At 46.8% G+C, this 22,208-nt stretch overlaps 1 protein-coding gene across 3 annotated transcripts in view; it reads right to left on the bottom strand.

Annotated features, from left to right (window-relative positions):
- The window catches only part of LOC119397365 (cytochrome P450 3A24), a 102,105-nt gene that overhangs the window by 37,616 nt on the left and 42,281 nt on the right, over positions 1-22,208 (bottom strand). The window contains exons 12-13 of one of the 3 annotated variants that reach the window (XM_049416818.1): positions 21,692-21,854; positions 20,084-20,244 (exon numbers count right to left, since the gene is read on the bottom strand). In XM_049416818.1, the coding sequence (XP_049272775.1) occupies positions 20,155-20,244; positions 21,692-21,854 (253 nt within the window). In that variant the 3' untranslated portion in view covers positions 20,084-20,154. Of the gene's footprint in view, positions 1-20,083; positions 20,245-21,691; positions 21,855-22,208 lie in introns of those variants that run through there. The other 2 variants (XM_049416819.1, XM_049416820.1) reach the window with 2 other exon arrangements.

Genomic DNA, 22,208 nt, shown 5'->3' with positions numbered 1-22,208 from the left:
GGGTACATCTCCCCGTCATAAATTTCGGCTTCACGAAGCAAGTCCTCCCTCAAGGCATCTTAATCGCGACGTTGCAGTCCTTAGCCGATGACCACGTCACCTCTTTTGCAGCAGACGTATGCTCCAATCTTCCTTGTCGCCCACCCGATGCCACAAGCCTCGACATGGCATTACGCCCCATGATTGCCCCAGACCTCCCCCCAGCGCAATCAGCCGCCCTCATCCGCCTTTTGGCTTCTTACCGCGAGATCTTCGACCTTGACAATCGACCACTCGGCCAAACTTCTCTTGTGCAGCACCGTATCAACACAGGTGATTCTGTTCCCATTCACCGTCGACCGTATCGGGTGTCCGTATCGGAGCGCCAAATTATTCAAGAAGAAGTAAACAAGATGTTAGCTAAAGGTATTATTGAGCCCTCATCGAGCCCTTGGGCGTCACCCGTCGTCCTGGTTAAAAAGAAAGACAACACGTGGCGTTTCTGCATCGATTACCGGCATCTAAATCGAATTACGAAAAAGGACGTGTATCCTTTGCCCCGCATTGATGACGCTCTCGATTGTCTCCATGGCGCACGCTACTTTTCTTCCATAGACCTTCGCTCCGGTTATTGGCAGATTGCCGTGGACGAGAAAGACCAAGAAAAGACCGCCTTCGTCACTCCCGATGGCCTGTACCAATTCAAGGTTATGCCCTTCGGTCTATGCAACGCCCCAGCCACGTTCGAGCGCATGATGGACACTCTGCTACAAGGGTTCAAATGGTCAACATGCCTTTGTTACCTAGACGACGTCCTCGTATTTTCACCTACATTTGAGACCCACCTTGAGCGTCTGTCGGCTATTCTCGACGTCTTCCGCAATGCTGGCCTCCAGTTGAACTCGTCGAAGTGTCACTTCGGCCGCCAACAGATTACAGTGTTGGGCCACCTCGTCGATGCTTCTGGTGTGCGGCCGGACCCTGAGAAAATTCGTGCCGTCACCAGTTTTCCAGTACCCCAATCCGCCAAAGATGTTCGGAGTTTTGTGGGACTCTGTTCCTATTTCCGGCGGTTCGTGAAAGACTTTGCAGCAATCGCTCGACCACTTACTGATCTTCTAAAGAAAGACGTCCCATTTTCGTGGGGGTCCACTCAAGCTGCCGCCTTCTCTCACCTCATCACAATTTTGACGACGCCACCTATATTGGCCCACTTTGACCCATCCGCCCCGACTGAGGTCCGAACTGATGCCAGTGGTCACGGGATCGGAGCCGTCCTCGCCCAACGTCAGCAGGGACACGACCGCGTTATCGCCTACGCTAGTCGCCTCCTTACACCTGCGGAGCGCAACTATTCGATCACCGAACGAGAATGCCTTGCTCTTGTCTGGGCGGTCTCCAAGTTCCGTCCATATTTATATGGCACACACTTCTCCGTAGTCACCGACCACCACGCGCTCTGCTGGCTTTCATCATTAAGGGATCCCACAGGTCGACTTGGTCGCTGGGCTCTGCGACTGCAAGAGTACACTTTTGCAGTGACGTACAAGTCTGGACGCCTGCATCAAGACGCCGACTGCCTATCTCGCTATCCGGTTGGCGAGTCGCGCACCGTCCCTGACACCGACGCTTGCGTGTGCACCGTTTCCCAACTGACCCACATAGCCGACGAGCAACGCAGTGATGCATCCTTACGGGCTATCATCGAGTGCCTTGAATTCTCACCTTCGGACCGATCTCATCGCTCGTTCGTACTCCAGAATGGTACACTCTACCGCCACAACTTTCATCCAGACGGACCACCCCTGCTGCTTGTTGTACCCAAACACCTCCGCTCGGCTGTACTCCACGAACTTCACGACGTTCCAACTGCCGGTCACCTTGGTGTCTCTCGCACATACGACCGAATCCGCCGTCGCTTCTATTGGCCAGGTCTCGCACGCTCCGTCAGACGATACGTCGCGGCGTGTGAGAAATGTCAACGCCGCAAAACACCGTCGACGCTTCCGGCTGGGTGCCTTCAACCCCTCGACATTTCGTCCGAACCCTTCTTTCGCGTCGGCTTGGACCTACTCGGCCCTTTTCCCCTGTCTTCTGCTGGCAACAGGTGGATAGCTGTGGCCACAGACTACGCCACACGCTACGCCATAACACGAGCTCTTCCTACAAGCTGCGCCACAGATGTCGCCGATTTCCTTCTGCGCGACGTGATCTTGCAACACGGTGCTCCACGCCAGCTGCTCACGGACCGTGGCCGCACATTTCTATCGAGAGTCATAGCGGACATCCTGCGTTCATGTGAAACGCGGCATAAGCTCACTACGTCGTACCATCCGCAAACGAATGGCCTCACGGAGCGTCTGAACCGAACCCTAACCGACATGCTTTCAAAGTATGTTTCCTCAGACCACTCCGACTGGGACCTTGCTCTACCGTACGTGACATTTGCCTACAATTCCTCGCGCCATGACACGGCTGGTTACTCCCCATTTTTCCTGCTGTTCGGCCGCGAACCCACATTGCCCCTCGATACAGTCATTCCGTTGCCAGCAGCTCCGACCACTGAATACGCCCTGGACGCTATCAGCCGGGCCGCTCATGCACGCGAAGCCGCTCGTACTCGCCTTCTGACCTCCCAAGAGAACCAACGCCGTCAGTATGATCAACGACACCGCGACGTACACTTTTCGCCCGGTTCTTTGGTTCTGCTGTGGTCTCCGACCCGGCACGTTGGCCTGTCCGACAAACTGCTCTCTCGGTACACAGGGCCATACCGAGTGCTTCGTGCGGTGACTCCCGTCACCTATGAAATCGCTCCTGCTGCCCCGTCGTCTTCATCCACCCCACATGCCAGCGACATCGTACACGTCGCACGCCTGAAGCAGTACCACTCGCCCAATGACGTTGACGTCTAGATGCGCCGAGACGGCGCCTTTGCCGCCGGGGGTTATGCTACATGTAGGCTGCCGGAATTCATATTGTCGACGCGCGTGTGCGCCCGACGAAGAGGACGAAGGTCGCTAGCTGCTCGAGCTCGGAGCCGGACTGGTCAGCGCTACAGCCGCTCTTGCAAATACATCTTGTGAATAGCGACTTGTAAAAGCGACTCGTCACTCACGTAACTCACGTAACAATATAAAAGGATGCTACAGGGAGTAAAATATACAGATGATAATTGGTGCAGCATAGAATAAAAGATTTTATTATTTAAATCTGTGGTACGCTTTTGTACCTTTGTTTTGAAAGTCACACCAATCACACTGCGCTTTTTTAGTGTCATATTGCCATTGTAAGCGATGTATGTTGTCCAATAAGACCATCATGGTCTACAAGAGAATGCTAGGGATGAGTCTAGTATATGGTCAAATTTTCTACGGCTGTGACATAAACAAAGCAAGCAAGGTATAGGCGTGCCTTCATTCTGAAAGGAATGTTAAAGAGAGATTAAACAAAAGATTCACCTGCTTTATTACTAAATAAGCTTTCAACAGCACTAAAAACACTGCTGCCACGAGAAGACGCTTGCCGAGGCAGAAAAGGCCCAGAATGAAAAGAGAAGTGGCGACGCCACCTTGACGTTCCTGCGCTAGTGGCCGCTACGCCATAGAATTTCACGGTGTTTACTAGTTGTTATATAATTGTTTATTGGTACAAGTAGATTGTTTTTGCAGTCTGAATGAAATACCTGTAACTGATTACATTACTGCATCCTTTATTGAGTCAAGACAGCCGAAACACGATAGATTTAAATTTAAATTTCTGACGCCAGTCTGAAATCACAGTGATGTTGCGACGCTGCAGTTTTGGCGCCAAACTGAAGCGGAAAGAAACTTCGAACTTCATTTTTTCTTCTAATAACAAACCTATTGCCGTCAGACCGGAGATAAAATCGTTTTCAAACAATCAATTATCAGTGTAACCTGACCTAGGTTTCAGCTTTAGTTTGTGTTTAGTTTCGCAAAGCTGATACCTATTGGATAATTACTTCTCATTTTTTACGGCCTCCCCATTTCGGAACAACTTTCATAACAGGATGTGGGCTCTTCCTGCGATAAATCTGTGAGGCTGGCTAAGGGAAATGGTCTCATAAACAGTTGTACGAGTACAGGTGCACTGCACCTCAAATAATTTGAATGCCGGAAACGAGTGTGGTTGGCATTCTTGTTTCATTGACATACTTTCGCAAACCCTAACATTCGCTCCTCTAAGCTTGGAGGAGCAAATATGGCAGCTCATTTTAACATTAACTGCAAATTCAAGAAGCAGATGAGTCACTTCAACTTTATCTACGGGCAACTCCGCCCGAGTCACCGTACGATTATATCGAGAAAAAAAAAAGAAATAAGCTACAAGAGCGTACACTTTCGTTTAGAAATAAATTTCGGAGACTAAGCACTAACGCAATCTGTTTGCAAGTCGGTTCCTATCAGTAAATAATATTTTTATGCCCGTCAGAATTAAGCGCACGAAACTGCTTGCAGCATTAAGTGTTAAAAGTTCATTTGTTTTGCATTAAGAAAGTCATTGGGATGCAACGTGTTGCGCTTTGTTGCGCTGCTTGCACAGCATCCTAATATTCCTTATAATTTTATTCATGTCTTGTCGTTCAGAAACATTATTACAAACTTATATGTCAATATTATTGCACCAATTTAATCTATCTTTTTGTTTTGGGTCACGACATATTTCAGTTGAACGCGTCGCGAGAAAAAAAAGAAAAGGAACTGCAAACAAAGGAGTAGAATTTAAGAAAAACAAAACATTGTCGGGAACGCGAAATATGGCGCACGATGTGACACCAAGTGTAAAGCCCACCGCAAACAGTCAGTAGAACACAATGTTCTGAACTTGAATCTACAAAAGTATGCAGGCAGTCTTACCCGTCTGTTGGGCAGCGACGGAAATTCCTTGACTAGAATCTGCTTCAGCAGGTCAGGATCCGTCACCATCAACGTTGGTTTCCCTCCTTCGTAAATACTGTGATGTGTCGGCGGAAGCGGTTAAGGGCTGCGTTATTCAGCTCTCCCAACAACACATCCATGCAAAAATTAAATGAGCAGCCATATCGACAAAACGTGGCTATGTATAGGAATCGCGTCTAAACTGTTGTCGTGAGAAAGAGCGACGCGCACGTCTCATCCCTACCTCTCGCGAATATCCGCAACATTACGCTATCCTCCGGTAAGGCTTTTTCAAAATGATCAAACGCTTCTCGGGACAAGCTAGCAAACAACTTTGAAAGCATACCTCTCTCTATCGTAAACGTCAGTCAGTTCAGTGATATTTCATCTGTGACTTTTTGAAAACTCGCGTGCACGTCTTATAAATGTGATGTAAAAGGTATTGAATAGGACAGTTTTATTACTCGCATAAAAGCCAGACAACGGCTAAGTTGAGCTTCATGTGTCCTGTCCTTGTTGTACAATTTGTTTAGTTAAAGTTTGTCTTCAATGAAACGTAGCCAAGTTTCCACGCCTCTATCTGTAACTGCATATCATTGCTCATTTAAGCTTTCAAGTTGGCAGTGAGTGAACGAGTCGTGACCGACTATTACATTCTCTTTTGTAGCATTTTTTTATTGACACCCCAATAAAGCTTTTCCATAAACCTTGAAGTAGGTAAGATTCGCCCCATTAAGCGGCACGTGCCGTTTACGAATTGTGGCTTTGCTTATGCAGATCGAAGGAAAAGAATTTACGAAAACAAAACGTTGTCGCGAAATATCGCACACGGTGTGACACCAAGTGTAAAACACACAACGAACAGTCAGTACAACACATTGTTTTGAACGTCAGTCTAGAAAAGTATACAACACGCGCATGAAGATGTATACAGGTGCTTATATGCACACTAACATTTTTAATGTTCTGTGACGCATGAAAAAAAAAATATCAGTCTTGTACGTAAATACACAGAACGTAATGACACGATCATAACATAAACCTGCCTTCTTGAAGAAAAGAAGGCTAGATTTACATCAATCAACTGCTTTCAGAAGGCACTATACCTCAATATTTTCATCCTCTAAAATGTTTTTTTTTCCAGTTTCTAGAATGTTTTACTGTTTATCTTCACTTTAACATAACCTTTATGCAAACTTATTAGAAGGCAGGAAGGCAGTAGCTTATTCATAGCACATTCGGATCCGCTGTTAATCAATGTAGCGAGAAACGGGGGACGCAATGTGCTTTTTTTTGTTTCTGATCTACATGCCGCCAAAGCTAAAAGGAACGTATTACCTCTCTTGAAACAGCAATTCCTGCAGACGGGGAAGTCAGGACATCACTCACTAATGTGTGTTAAGTCGTCTCGAAACGTCCTACAGAAGCACACACAGAGAAAATTGTCGGATTTGAGCAAAAAACTGTGTTCCTTGTCGTGATGGTGGAGTGCGTAGATTGCCGATACGCCACACATATGGATTATGCGTATTCAGAAATGATCAAGAAAGTGAAAACAACATTACCCGCACACTCGTCCCATCTTCTGACATCGTTCTTGATCAATTAAGCAGATCGGCTGGTGTTAAGTATCCATGAAAAAAAGATGAATCAATCATTACAGTTGTGTATGTCTAGAGATCTCGTATTATTGAAAAAAAGAAACATTCCCGTATTTTCCAGTGTCCTGCACTTTGGCAGGATTGCAGTTAGCTCTCATTATAGCTATCTAGAGACATAGAAAGCATATATTATTACTGCATGTATTATACACACAGCAATTCGGTATGGTACATGTAGTGTTCAACAGAGCATAAACATAAGAAATGCGTAGTTTGCCGCTCAAAAACACGCACACTAATGAAGACGAGGACGACGACACCGGCGGCATTTCCAACTAAATTTATTTAGTGTCAGTACACAAAGAATATATACTGAAAATACAACGCATGAGCCAAAAACCACAAGCATGGCTAACAGGGCAACCAACGCTCAAGAAATCTAATCTCCGAGTGGTACAGTTGTAACGACGGTTCGCTAATGCACAATTCACCCAACTTCTGAATGTAAGACGCTTGCAAAGATTCACGAGCCGTTCGTCCATTGCTCCTACCAAGAATCTTCAGGTTACCAAATCGCGGTTCACACTTACAGGCTTTGCAGTGCGCAGGCAAATGCTCTAATTCGTTATCTTCGTTTATATTTCGCTCATGTTCCCTGGTTCGCATATTAACACAGAGCCCAGTCTATCCAACATAAGATTTCCCACATGCCAGGGGGACCTCATGCACTACTCCTGTCTCACATCCGTATGCACAGTACCGTGTCTCTTGCCACAACCTTGTGGTCTTGTCCCGCCACCAGAGGTGCGAGGGCACAGCTGACCAAACTTAACCGGGGCTGAGAAGGCGAGTGGTACACCATACCTGTCTGCCACCTTCTTGAGGTTGTGGGTAACCTTGTCAACATATGGCACCACTGGAGGTCTTACGGTCATCGTTTCCGTACACATTGCTTTCTTCTTGCCTTTTATATTCTGCAGGAGGGTCTCTGCCGCTGACGTCAATAACGCACCAGGGAAACCTGCCCTCTTTGCATTCAGTATCTCACCAAATAGGCCAAGGACAAGCTCTTCACAAACATAATATTTGTATCCAGTGGTGTCAAGAAGCTACAGACAAAACAACAGTCTACGCCACATCGAAAGCCTTCAAGGGAAGAGACGTACTTTGGCAGACTCGAACAAGACGCTCGTTTCCGACACGTTGTATAAAGAAGACAAGCAACTGCTTACGAGGCTTCGACCTCCTGCCAATGAATGCCATACGCATGCTCTTGAGTAAACTGCCGAAGTCTACAGGCCGAGCAGATCTGCGAGTGCTGTGCGTTTTTAATCTATATAGTAACACTTCTAGGGGAGTTCTTCAGTGCTCACTATGGCTCGCCCACCGCCTTCTTTTCACGCTGAAGTCGGAAGGGACGTGATTCTTCAGTGCAATGCCAGAGGGCGAAAGTCGCGTATGCCAGAGGAACTCGGCCCTCTGTGGGCGACTCTTGTCCTTCCGTTCGTCACTCTACGCGCGTACAGCGCTCACTCTCTCTCCCTCTATTTGCCTGTCTATTCCCAACTGCGTAGGGTGGCAAACCGAGCGTTCGTCTGCCTCACCTCACTTCCTGTCCTGTTCTATCTTTCTCTTTCCCTCTAGTTATAGGGGCATGCATAGATAGCCCCCCTGTCGATGTATCCTCGTGTAGGGCGCTTTGCAAAGGGCGCAGCGGATCGGGCCTGTTGGTACACAACGGTCCCCTCTTAAAGGAAACATCGGAGCGCGTCGCGTCCACTCGGCGCCACCGCCGGCCGGCGGCTGCAACGAGCTTCGCGCAATTGTTGTGACCACCGGGCGTGGTGCTCTTTCGTCGAGGGAATAGCCTGCTTCGCGACGTTTCGGAGTGCGGTAGCAGACGGTAGAAAACGGCGGATTAGCACACCTGACAGTGCTCACTGCGTCCGCACAAAACTCCTTGCAGCCGTCTATTGGCGGTGGCGCCGAGTGCACGCCACGCGCTACGGTGTTTCCTTTAACGGTGTACCGCAGTGTGCTTCATACTTATGAATGATAATTAGTGCCGGAGCGTGAAAAGAAACAAGGAGAAAAGGAGCCTTAGCTTATAATTAGCGCTTTCTTCTTCTCCCTCGTTCTTTCTCATGCTTAGCGTTATTCATCATCATTTACGGTGGTTTACCAACACATAATAATATCGCAAAAATAACTTACCCTACGCATTCTTTGAATTGGACCAAACACGAGCGACAAGCTTTCGGACTTAACATTTTGGTTCTGCCAGTAATTTCTGTGTCTCGAGAGGTAACTGAAAATTAAGGAAAGAAAAATACATCGACGTTACCATTGCACGTGTAGGCGCACGCAGCACTCCGTAACTGCCTCTATGAGTGCCTCATTAAAGCTACGCGAAATCTGCGCTAAAAGTATGCGGACGTACGTGTAGAACTGTTGAGTCACTAAGTGCTTTCGTGGATGTCAAAAATCAAGCCTTTTTTTTTTCACTGGCGTGTAAAAAAAAAAAGAATAGTTGTGCACCAGCTGAATCAAGCCCTTTTGCGCACGCCGTCGATGTGCCAGGGGAACAAAAGTATTTCTGCAAATTTGCTTCATACGCTCGACCTAGTTTACGTATGAAAACTCTTCCCACAAAAAGGCCGGGGTTTACACTTCCCGTAATATTTTCTCCAGTTAGTACATTTCTCAATTTCGCCTGCTATTAAGCCTGCTAGAATGTTAATTTTTTGGTAACACTGATGCTTTCTACTGCACCTCAAACGTTTCTGCATAACAAACTTTATTGGCTAAAAAGAAGTTCTTTTTTTGTCGTACTTCTATAATTATTCGTGAAGCTTCCGGTGTGAATCTTTTTAACAAACTTGCTATACTTAGTGAGAAATAAATACCATAACATCGTCCAATATACAACAACTATCTCCCAAAGCTAATGCGACGCCGAAGCAATATCAATGCTACGAATAGGAGCTGTGTTGCAGGCATCAAGCGAGATTCGTATATCCCAAACAGTCAAAATAATACATGCACCTCCCTTCTACGTCACACACTAATATTGCCAACACGTCTATTGAGACCGAAGCATTGAGATGTTTTCCGCAGCTTAATAATGAAAATCACTTATTTCTTTGTGAGAGCTTGTTTGCCACACCTCGTGGCAATTTACATGAGGTATAAGCCCAATGAAGCGTGTAAGGTGGTTCTTAAAGATTATATCAATGAATCCAACTGTTCTACACTCAACCAGAGACACCCAAATTGAGGAAATTATTTTTCATCAAAACGCCAAGGTGTTCCAGTCTCTACAACTGTTCCTGCTGTTGAGCAGGAGTTTTGATATTTCCATTCCCTACTGCAGCGCCACAATTCAACAGCGATACAATACAGGAAAGATCACGTGACTGCAGTTAAGGTGAACGTTAAACAAACCTGAAAAGTCGAACTTGATCTACAGACAACAGGCACTATCGCGTCAGTTAAATTTTATAGTTCACAATTCTTATGTTCTCATTGACGCATTTAGCGGGCATGTTGCTAATGTGAATATTTATGCGTCTCAGACCTTACTACAAATTTAACTTGGTTTTACCCTACAACCATCCGCACGTGCGAACATCTGTGCCCCATATTTCAGCCTGAGCTTTATTCAAAAAGAAAAATAAGATTCTTTCCACACTTCTTGACAAGTTTATGCGTAATGCCAGTGTGTCTAGACTAGCGGGAAGTTTTGCCTTACGAATACTGCCTCAGAATTCCTACTACGCGGGCACAAGCTCGGAGTGACTTGTTTCCTCCAACTTCAATGCGTGTCAGAGTGTAATTGAGTTGTGATACAGACTTCGTACGTCAATTGGTTAAAATACTCATTAGAGTTTAAAGTAACGTATTCAGCGCCACTTCAAAGTATAACTTTTGAATACTTTCAAGTTAACACTCACGCACACGCACACACGCACACACGCACACACACGCACGCGCACACACACACACACATACCCTTCGCCAGCTTTGCAAAAAGAAAGATACATTTATTTACATAATCTCAACATTCTGGCGGCACTTCAAAGATGTCTGGACTTGTTCTCGCCATGTGGCATTTTTAACATGCACCTACGTCTAACCACACCTGCATCATAGCATTGCGCTCGCATCGCCATTACCTGGGATCAAATCGGAGACCAAGTGTTCACAAGCAAAACATCCCAGCCACCGAGTAACTTGGAGTTCGACGTCCTTATAATGTCTTCTCGTAAGCAAAGCGAATGCCAAGAAGAACCAACAACGCAAGCGATGTTTGATTCTCTTCTCTTGTTTCCGTGTCCCCGGTCCTCACTCTCTTTCATGGCGAATCTCTACCAACCAGCTCAATGTCCTGTTATTCCAAGCAAATTTAAAACAGTTCCCCTTCTCAGAGAGGCAATTATGAGGACTTCGTCAAAGGAAATACACTTGACGCGCCAAAATAGCAGTGAAGAGCAATACTTTCTCACCCGTAGAGCAAGATCCACGCCACAGACAACAGCAGCATGCAATCGGCGATGCTGAAAGAAAATGCCATAGTAGACGCCAATTTACCAACACCGGCGTTAGCTTTTTAACAACGCCTGGGAGCGCGCAGAATGTACAATGGTGCTTTCTATCTGCGCTGCGCACGGGCGGATGACCTTAAACTGTGTAGCACAGAAAGTGCGGGGTCGCGTAGCTGTCCATGCACTCTTAACGACGAGCCCATGTTTTCTGTTTTTTTTTTAATGCAGGTAACCGCGCTGGCTGATGCATGATGCTCCGTGCGTTTCTCTTTATTTCTGTTTTTACGTCTCTATGGCACCTGTGCAGTGTATTCACGAATGGCGCACCCGTATAGGACTCGACGAATAGTTGCACGAAACTCGCCAAATGAAACCAGACATCCGGTAAAGAGGCGATTAATGTAAGAGCATCCGTAGCCCTAAGCCCGTGTATTCTGGAGTCATCCGTAGTATATAGGTTTCGCACGTTGTGGAATACAGTGGTGGCAATTTTCCCCTGTTTTATATATTAGATCTATTAGAGGTTAACGATGTTATCGTAACAATGGCCCAATTTGTTAGGAATATAATTGCTTCAGCATTGTTTTGCACATATTAGCAGTAAGTCTGGCGTGTAACAGTTCCTTATCTCAAACAACTTCACGACGAAAATTACGCGATATGGTCATAAATGGATACCACTGACGTCACTGAAACAGCCATGTTGGAGCTCCAGCATGGTGGAACGCGAACTCACGTTAGTGTTATCAGCAGATCTCATGCTGATTATTTCGCTATTCATGCAGAGAGGCCCAATAACGGTGGTATTAACGCGTGTATGCGTTAAAACGGCGGAATATTTAGCTCAATTCCTGAAGTGTACACATGGGTTTGCGAGATCAGGTGTGACAGTGACGTGTGTTGGCTTCAGTTTTCTATTGACAGCTTGCACGCGATGTCATGGACGCACGACATGGCTCTGTTAAGGGGTTTATTTGGCGGCACTCAACGACAATACGCAATGGCGACAGTCACGGCAAAGCGTGGACTCTCAGCGCGAGCGGCGTTGTTTCAGGAAGGAGCCGAGGAGGACGGCTCGACTGTAGACCGATACAACTTAAGAAGTCAGGAGAGGCCCCGTCCAGACGACCGAAGCGCGGCAGCCGATCGCCTCCGCGATTAAAGAAATTGTTCCGCTCATGCACGCGCCGATGTTCTCCGAAGGCGGAGCCAACGGCCGTCCTGCTCATGACGTCAGTCCCGAGTGCGCGCCCATTGGTGCAGACTTGTGTTCATCCGCCTTTGAGCAGGAAATCCCGCTGACTTCTAAAGTTGTATCCGACTGTAGAAGGTGCCGGAGAGCGCAACCCATGACACAGTTCCAAGACTACGCAACAGCTCCAACGTCAGGGCAGCAGGAATTGTTTTCGGGGGAGGGAGGGAGGGGGGCACTTGCTAAAAACCTTGACTATTTGAGAAAAGCACCTATTTTCGTCATTTATTTTTGGTAAAAACACCTACTTCACCAAAATTTCGGGGGGGGGGGGGGCTAGCACCCTCCCCCCTGGCTACGGGCCTGCAGGGCAGTATAATCACGCGGCGATTAACCTGCTTCAGTGTGATTACAAATTTTCCCATAACGTAAGTTATGCTCAGGGGAAGATTTCACCGGTGCGGGTCAACGGTGGCTAATTGGTAGATGGAGCCCGACGGAAATGGGGCGCGTTGATGAAAAACGGCCGCTCAGACGAGCCATATACTCGCCCCTACCCGCGCCTTTGTCACCGAACCCTGCGACCTTTCGTCGATCGCTCCTTTCGCTGCGGAATCACCCGTGTGACGGAAGCGGTCTCACGGAGACTGACAACGAAAAAGGTCCTCGCTGAATGAGCACCGACGTGGTCTTGCGGTAATTGCAACAGCCGGCGGCACCTTGTCGCAGACAAGGCTCGAGACGGCAATGTAAACTATAGGCACGTTGGCGTGGTGTATTTCAGTGTACTTTGAGTGTATATGTGATGGATTGCGTCTTTAGTTGGTTTCCTGCATAATAAGGGCAGCAAAGCGTGAGAACGTGGAGGTGGAGACATGTCTCTGCTAGAAAGAAAGTTCTTTGTTTCAATGGCGGAGCGTCGAAAAGGGTTCGTCCCATAAGGCCGTCTCAGACAAGACAGGGTTTATTTGAAGGAGGAAATAGGTGAGTTCGGAGGAGAGCTTGGTGCTCGACAGATAGGTTGAAGAGGGGACAGAGGTCGTGCTTGGCGCCGACTCTGATCCAGTGACGCAGAACTTGAATTCTCTTGAGAGCTTGAACGCTTGGTGCGGGTCCAGCCCAGTTGTTCGCGAGAGCTGTTCAGTGGCCGCCCCAGCCCTTGTTTTGTCAGCAAGTGTAAATGTGTGTAAATAAACTCAAGTTTGCCAGACCTGAGCAACCGTGCCTGTCCAGTCCTTCAACGTGTCGCCACGATCCTCCGAATAATCGGGATAATCTCCGGTAGTCTACCACTATCCCTCAAGAGGAAGGCATATAACAGCTGCATCTTACCGGTACTTACCTACGGAGCAGAAACCTGGAGACTTAAAAAGAGGGTTCAATTTGAATTGAGGACGACGCAGCGAGCGATAGGAAGGAAAATGATAGGTGTAACCTTAAGAGACAGGAAGAGAGATGAATGGGTCAGGGAACAAACGGGGGTTAAGGATATCATAGTTGAAATCAAGAAGAAGAAATTGATATGGGCCGGGCACGTAGCACGTCGGCAGGCTAACCGGTGGTCATTAAGGGTAACTGACTGGATTCCAAGAGATGGCAAACGCGTGAGGGGGAGACAGAAAATTAGGTGGATACATGAGATTAAGGAGTTTGCAGGTATAACGTGGCAGCAGAAAGCACAGGACCGGGTTGATTGGCGGAACATGGGAGAGGCCTTTGCCCTGCAGTGGGCGTAGACAGGCTGATGATGATGATGATGATGATGATGATGATACCTCTCGTGTGCAATAAAATTCCAGTTGAAAGTCAGCGCCTGTCCATGTCGTTTCCTTTCCATTGTCACCGTGTGAAAAAAATCTTGCTGTTTCTTTTTCAATAAACACTAAACGCCTGCGATCATGGAGGAAAAAAAAAACCAGGAGGGAGCGTCACGTGACATTTTTGAAGCCCAGCCAAAACAAATAAAACATGGGCATGCTGGGAAATGAGCACCCTCACGTGATAGGCAAGCGGTGAGAGGGGGAAGCGGCGTCCGAGGAGGTTGGCTTGTGGACGCTAGAAGCGCGCGCTCGTCAATTTTTGTTTTTTTGTTCATGAGCCCACCAAAAAAGGAAATGAAACAGGAGCACCATGGGAAATGAGCCTCGAACGCGAGGAGCAAGCGTTTCAGAGGAGGTTGGCGCGGTTTCAAAGGAGGATTGCGCGGCTTCAGATGAGGTTGGCTTGTGAACGCTAGGCGTGCTCCCTCCTATATTTTTTTCTTTCCTCCATGCCTGCGATATGCCCTTTTGTGAGATTAAAAGGAACGCTCAGGCCGACCGAGCTACCACGACCGCTTCAAACGCTTCGACAAAATTGACTCGGGCATCACCCTATAAGAAACGCGGCGACTCCGGCATCCACAGTCGCTTGGCGTTCGCAGCCTGGCCCTTCAGTTTAGGTGCAGCCAGGGCTTAAAGGGAAGGGGGGGGGGGGCTCGGAGGGGGGGGGGGGCGGCTCCCCTTTCCATTTCTTAAGGAGGGGCTGTATGTGTGTGTGTATGTATGTATATAGGTCGTCGCCCTCTGAGGCACCCCGGCCCCTCCAATGAAGGGAGACTTTAAGACCTGGGTGCACTTGTACCCACCTATAAAATTGGTCCGCCTTGTGACTCTCGAATATTACGAGACGTCAATGTGCAAATATGCGGGCATGTCCTTTGTGCATCAGGCACGTTACTCTTTTCATGAGCTGCTTCAAGTGCAAACGCGTATGGGACAGATTTGCCGACGTGCTACGTGTGGTGCCTTCCTGGAAGAACAATGCGTTCCACGCGCCTGCTGCCATGACCTCGTCGGAGAAGCACTTAGTGGTGGCAGGGTAACTTTAAACACCACTTGAGGGGCGTTACCAGCGCTTTGGGAAGCATCACACAGCAGACTTTTACGCAACATGTTACAAGTAAATGATTACTTGTAATCAATTGCATCTTCTTGTAATTTTGCAATATAATCGATTACTTTATCGAAACCGTAACGTTCCGGGTAATTCAACTGCATTTTCTTGTAATCGATTACCGGTAATCAATCATTTCCTGCATTTCCAAAATCAAGTTGTAACCAGTCTTCTACGGCCGTCCTCGTCCCGAAAAATATGCGACCACTCTGTAGAGACCGCCAGACAGGAAGTCCCTACAGAGCCTATATTTTCACTTTTTCTTTGGCCCTACCTGCTACGCCTTACACGAGTGCCAACAACAGCGAAGCGCGGCGCTTCATAAACGACATGGACACTATAACATCAAAGCACTGCGCAAATATATATAGCTGGTGCGCAAGGTGTTCCTACGTTATAATACCGCCCTTCCCTCCAGTGCATGCATGGAGTGTTCAGTGTAGCAGCTGACCTCTTAATGTTGAAATGTGGGAGAATCAGTGACAGCAACTTTGGAAAACAACCCCTTTTGAAAGTCAACAACGTTGACTTCCATAAGCGAAGGTTGGCGTGTGCGTGCCTGACCCATTTCTTTCTTTCTTTCTTTCTTTCTTTCTTTCTTTCTTTCTTTCTTTCTTTCTTTCTTTCTTTCTTTCTTTCTTTCTTTCTTTCTTTCTTTCTTTCTTTCTTTCTTTTTATCGCATTGCGCAACGCTCCCTCCTAACTTTGTCCTTGCTCCATGCCGGGAAATGGACCATCACCCACGGCCTTAGCGGCGCAACACTTCTGTTGCTACAACCTACAGTGATGGTCGTACGCGAAACAACGAAACGCAACAATGAAATGTGGCAGCGTGAAACGATAAGTGACCTCGATAAAAAAATCACAAAGCCACATCAGAAACGGCTGATCTCCAACGAACCCACGATCAAGAGAAGAGAGCATCGGTTATTGGAAAACGGCGCATACAAATGCGCATGCGACAAGCGCGCCTTGGAGGGATGCATTTCTGGTCACTCGCCGGCGCCTGGTTTTTTGGCGTACGATGCTGCCGCACTCGAACTCTGCAACTGAAGAAGCTTCGCTAACAAGTGTTGAAGATTGGGCGAGTTGGTTCGTTTTTACTTGAACTGGTATAGCGCATTACGGGGATACGCTATACCAGTACCAGTCGGTCTGCTCGGCCGTTTCTTTTTTTCCCCGTACTGCGCTATACCAGTTCAAGTTCGCTAACAAGTGCCTGTGCTTCGAACACAGACCAGCAGCTATATGTCACGGGTTATGCACTTGCTACACGTATATGTTTCACAATTTTTCAATAGACAATCAGTTAAGAGTGAGCGCCATGTTGTTCATATCCTTGTATTTTTCCTTGTCAAGTGTTGCGAGTTCAAGATGAATCGCAACCGAGTGGCCCCACTTGCTGTCTTACCAGCAGCTGGTACGACTTTCTCCAAGATGAGTACAGGCGGCCCGTTTTTATGGGCTGTAAAGCAACGAATCAAACAAAGCACGTTTGGGTTCCAATGGCTGATTTGGCGAGAGAAGTGGAACGTGCTGGTAGGCCCGCTTACTTGTGGTCCCGGTTTTACAATGAAACCTTGAATGTCATAACTGATTTCTGGGAAGATAACGTCAGCAATTTAAAGTCAAGATTAACACTTTTGTCTGAAATATGCAGCTTTTATCTTGTACTTATCCAAGCACTTATATGAACTGGACAAAATTATTTAATCTTGCATGCATAATTTTAATCAAGATAGCCACTTTTCGCTGCGATTCATGCAATTGTAGTCTGTCGACGGGCGCGAAGATTTTCGAGAATCCGAGTAATATGCATACAGCTTAGCTGCGCACAAAAGTTAAGAAAAAAAAATCACAGCATATCCACGGAGTGAATGATGATGTGTGGGCGAAGCTGCGGAGGTTCATCGGTAAACCGTGAACGTTCCGTGAATTCTGCCCAGTACATCATCATCGACGTGAGATCGGGCGCGTTTATACTAAAGGTTCGATGAGTTATGACGACTTGCAGCTCACTTTAATTTTGCATGTACGCTGTGAATTTTCATTGTTTAGAAAACCATTGCTTTAGAAAACATCTGGCGTCTTTCGTTAAGCAGCTGGCGTCTTTTCGTTTTGCTTTAGAAACATCTGGCGTTCTTTCGTTTTGCTTTTACAAAGCATCTGGCGTCTTTCGTTGGTTTATTTCATCAATCAACGGCGTTTTGAACAAAATTTTTATTGTTTAATCACGCACAGGAGAAATCTCGCCAGGCACTACCTTGGAGGTAAAGAATGGCTGCTAATGGGAATGAGAGACAGAAGAAGTCGGCTTTTAGCTAACGCTGCGAATTTTTTATTGTTCAACAACGCACAGGAAAAATCTCCCACCGGCACCACCTTGGAGGTCAAAGCGTAAGACTGGTTACGCACTACGACTACGACTACGAGGGACGAACGGGTGCCGCCTTAAGGAGCTTCGCCCCTAAAAGAAAACTCTTGCGCTAGTTCCGATAAATGCGTCTATTATTCGTCAGGCTAGCACATCATCTTTCTCCAGGTTTCTGCCTCACTTCCCTCCATCAAGCACCTCGTGCAAATCTAGAACGCGCTCACCGGTGTGTTCCTAAGAAGACGTTGCGACGAATGACGCGAACCATATGCACCATACATATTAGACAGGTTTACCTGGGCATCCCCCGCAGCTCACATGTTCTCAGCAGCCTTGACTACCGATCGGCAGCGTTTCCTGAGCATGTTCAAGAGGTGTTGCAGGACCGCTTTAAGTAACTGAATTGGAATAAATACTTATTTATGTAAGTTGCCTTTATACCTCAATCACGTGCCTAGGTGTGACACCGTGCCATCCACAATTTCTTTCATTTATTTTTTTATTTCTATAACTTTAGTTTGAGTATAACCCATATATAGGCGAAATTAACGAGCGGGAGACATATGCTGCAAGATATTTCTCTGTTCAGCTGCTACATCTGCCTGTATATTTTCCTTTGGCTGACATTTTATTGGCGCCAGTGACTCTCGTATATCTAAAATTCATTAGTTATATATACCCATACAGCAGGGCTTCGCGAAAAAAACACGAAGAAAGGCGAGTATACAGGGCGGGAGCTGTGTTTTTTTCGCGCACTGATTACGTCAACACATCTAGCAAGGATGCGCGAAAAGACACAGCGGCCCTCCTGTACATTTGCTTTCCTTCTTCCGTGTTTTTTTTTTTTGCGCGCAACCCTCCAATATTTGTTCAAGAATGAACCAACTAGCCCAAACAAGAGCTTTACTGCAACATATCACCAATTACGTTAATGAAGTTTTACTCCACACTTTTTCGATTACACAGATCTAGGTACCCGCCGTGGTGATCTGGTGGTTACGGTGCTCGACCGCTGACCCGAAGGTCGCGGGATCGAATCCCGGCAGCAGCGGCCGCATTTTCGATGGAGCCAAAAATGCTTCAGACACGTGTACTTAGGTCTAGGTGCCCGTTAAAGAACCCCACTTGGTCAAAATTTCGGACGTCGTCCACCACGGCGACCCTAATAATCATATCGTGGTTTCGGGACGTAAAAGCCCAACAAATATATTATCATTAGAGTTCTAGGTACACTCAAGAAAACGGCATGGGGCAGATGTGTAGTGAGTACCACTACCTGTGGAATGTTGATCCTAAAGGCAGGCCACAAACAATGTTCGCCTTATGGGCGTGTGCAGAGGAAGGAAGGGGCAGCCCCCCTCCCCCTAATCCTCTAAAGGGGGGCGCCGATTCACTCAGTCGGATCTTTCACGTCATTTTTCAATGCGCGGGGTTATGGCTGCGCATGTTTTTTGACGATAATGGCGACCAAGCGCTCTCCACGTTGCATTTAAATAGCCGTTTACTTCCCACCTTTACTCCGGAGAGCAGGGGTCCAATGGCAAGCCCTTGTGAGAAGTACTACACTGCTTTATGTTCACTTGCCCTCCCCCCCTACCCCACTACCAGCTAATGGAGAATCCTGTGCACGCCTATGGTTAGCCTCCTTGGTAATTCCGTCCGACAATTCTTAAACAAGGCTTTTTTTAATAACTGGAACGCTGGTTCCTTTGGCATAACGTCTGAGTACTTCCCAAGTCTATATGACTGGTCGGTCACTTTGTGGGATCCAACGTCCCAAAGCTACTCAGGCTATGACAAACGTCGTAGTGGAGCGCTCCGGGTAATTTCGACCACGTGCGGTCTCTTAACGTGCAGTGACATCGCACAGTAGCATACCGCCTCTATCGCAATGCGATTTCCCAGCATGGATCGCACCCGCGACATTCGGGCCAGCAGTCGAGTGGTGCAACCAGTGGGCCACCGCGTCGACTAATGTGCGTGAGAATTGAGCACTCATTGGCGTCAGTAGCACAATTTTGCTAAGCAATTTTTATTTGCGATGATTCATAATATTATTGACGCTCGTTGACTATAATTTAGCATTTTTAACGTTTGCCGCTTTAAATGTCTCACCTCCACCTCAGCAGTCTGCAAGTCACGGAGCAACTTAATATTCGAAATTTTTAGTTACTAATTACGATACGCGCTGAATGGTCATGTATACTGAAATGCAGGAAACGCCAGTGTAAGTTTGAATAAAATATTTATACGAGCCCCAAAAAGGTCGCAATTGCTGTTCTGAAGGAGCAAGTGTGCCATACAAACTGTGTGCCATACAATCTGAACGTGATAGAAAAAAGGCGTGATGGAAAAGTCTGTGCTGTCATCGAGCACGCAGAAAGTGGAGAGAGAGAGAGAGAGAAACGTTTATTGATAAGTCACCAGTTATTGAAGGTGGGCGGGTCCATAATTCCGGAAATAATATGGCCTGGACCCCTGCCGGGCCAGGGCGACGAGTTGGCGCTGAACGACCAGGTCTGGCTTGGAGATCGCAGTCTCCCACGCTTCACGGAAGAGATTTGGGTCTACGTGGAACTAAATAGTTTTCCTGATGTCGTGCCTTCAAGATTTTTTTTTTTTCGCGCAGCTACGCAACCAACGGCGTTCGCTTTCGTATTCCTACGGTCATGTCTTCGGCAGTAACGGCGCCGAATACGGTCGCCATTTTCAATGGAACCTGCGTGGAAACGGAAAGAACGCTTTTAAAAAACAACAAAGTTTTACCCTATTCGCGAAAGCGCAGAAAAGTTTTAAACAATGTTCGCCGCCTCGTCTGGCCATTTTATGTCGCCTAATAATGTGATGTACAGCAGAGTACCTTGCCTTAAATCGAACCTAATTCTAGACGAAAAGTAATAGCGAAGTATCCTGGCGTAATGAAACCAACAGTGTATATTGGTCCATAACCTCTGCTTCGAAAGCTGTTTGAAGCTGCATGCCATTATTGCTGTTAATATTGTTAAATTCAATATTACTCGTTAGTGATTCTTGTTCTATTTTGGATTGTATAATGTCCTTTCTCTTTTAGTCTTCACTTTGAAAGGCTTTAATTTTGTCCTTGTAAGCTCATTGACCAAGCAACATAGTGTAAGACATTATAACACTTGTATGACCCATGTAACCTTGCTGTGCTCTCAGATGAGAGTGGCAGTATTGAAAATGAATGAACGAATTAATTAATTAATATATGGCTGATATATGATTCACTACTTTCTAAAAATTATTTAGAGGGTAGGGTCTTAGTTTATGACATTCATACCGATTCCCGCCACGATTGAAGTCATTTCACACAACGTGCGGTGCCGTAGTATCGCATTTATTTCTCCCCATAAAAGGACATATGTACACTATGTGCATCGGGCGGCGGGTTGCTCCTGATCTGCTTACTGTCATTTTCGTGGTTTTCGAGATAATTGAAATTAACTGCTTAACATCGGTAGACGTGATCGCTGAGTCATTCGATTGTGAACAATATTACAAACGTCAAGTCGAATTATTTAGAAGAGCCTGATTTTCCCATAGAGTTTCCTAAAGCTAACAGAAGGGACTCTGGCGCTGCGATCGTTCAGCCAGCATGGGAATGATGGGTAGTACACGGATTTGCCTAATCTTCGTGCTTACGGCTTCGAACGCACTTGTGGCTTTGTTTATTGCTGTGTTTTGGCGTTCGTTTCGAATAAAAGAACGGGCCGTTGTGAACTTTGTGACCATATTTGAAATGGTGAGTCTAAAAAAGTTAAAGTGGTGAAGCGGAACTGCTGACTTTTGCTGAACTTCGTTTGGCGACAAAGCGGATGCAGGCGACGCGGAGCCAAACGGAGCCGAAAGAAGGAAGTTTAGACAAATCCGTGTACTACCCACGGTGGCTGAAGTGCCATGCGTTGCAGCTCCCATAGACACTAGCGCCAGAGTTCCCTCTAGTAAGTATTGTAGGAAACTCTATGGATTTTCTTACAGGTCGGTGACCCTCATGGGTACACCAGGGGTTAGAGATTTTCGTTGGTGCACAGCAACAACGACAACAACAATGACAGGAACAACAACAAACAATCCTTGCTCCTAATCGCGCAATTGATAACATTGAGACATAACACGTGAGGCACTCGAAGTGTCGATATTCTCACCTGCGTTTTTTCCGTCCGAACAAACTGTACTTTGTGAACGGAGTGCAGCAAGGCGACCTTGATAGCGTGGAGTCCGAGTCGCATTCCGATGCAGTTTCTGGGTCCAGCCCCGAAAGGAAGATACGTGTATGGCTTGATGGAGTCGGCGTTTTCTTCGCTGAACCTATCGGGAAAAAATATTTGTAGGAATGTATCAAATGGCCAAAATGCCGTAGCGCTAAAGAATCACCACCGCAAGAGACCTGAGTGCGTAGAAAAATGCCAGCCACGCCTTATCCTTGCCATTTCTTTTTACGGCGAAAGCCTTAGATACCTCATCAAACGCGAAAACTGACCGTCGTAATCGGTGTCCCGCGGCGTCGAGGACCACACAAGAGATGAAGAAAAATCCTCATCACGTGATAACGTTACCATAGGGCGTCATCATGACGTCACAAATTTTGGCGTGACGTCACATGGTGCCGTCATCACATCACATCGTAGCTTACTTAAAAGTGGGCAGGTTACGGAGGCAATG

The sequence above is a fragment of the Rhipicephalus sanguineus genome, chromosome 6, assembly GCF_013339695.2.
Source record: "Rhipicephalus sanguineus isolate Rsan-2018 chromosome 6, BIME_Rsan_1.4, whole genome shotgun sequence".
Taxonomy (NCBI): Eukaryota; Metazoa; Arthropoda; class Arachnida; order Ixodida; family Ixodidae; genus Rhipicephalus; species Rhipicephalus sanguineus.
The sequence above is the reverse complement of the archived record's forward strand: the minus strand, read 5'-3'. Positions and strand labels throughout refer to the sequence as shown.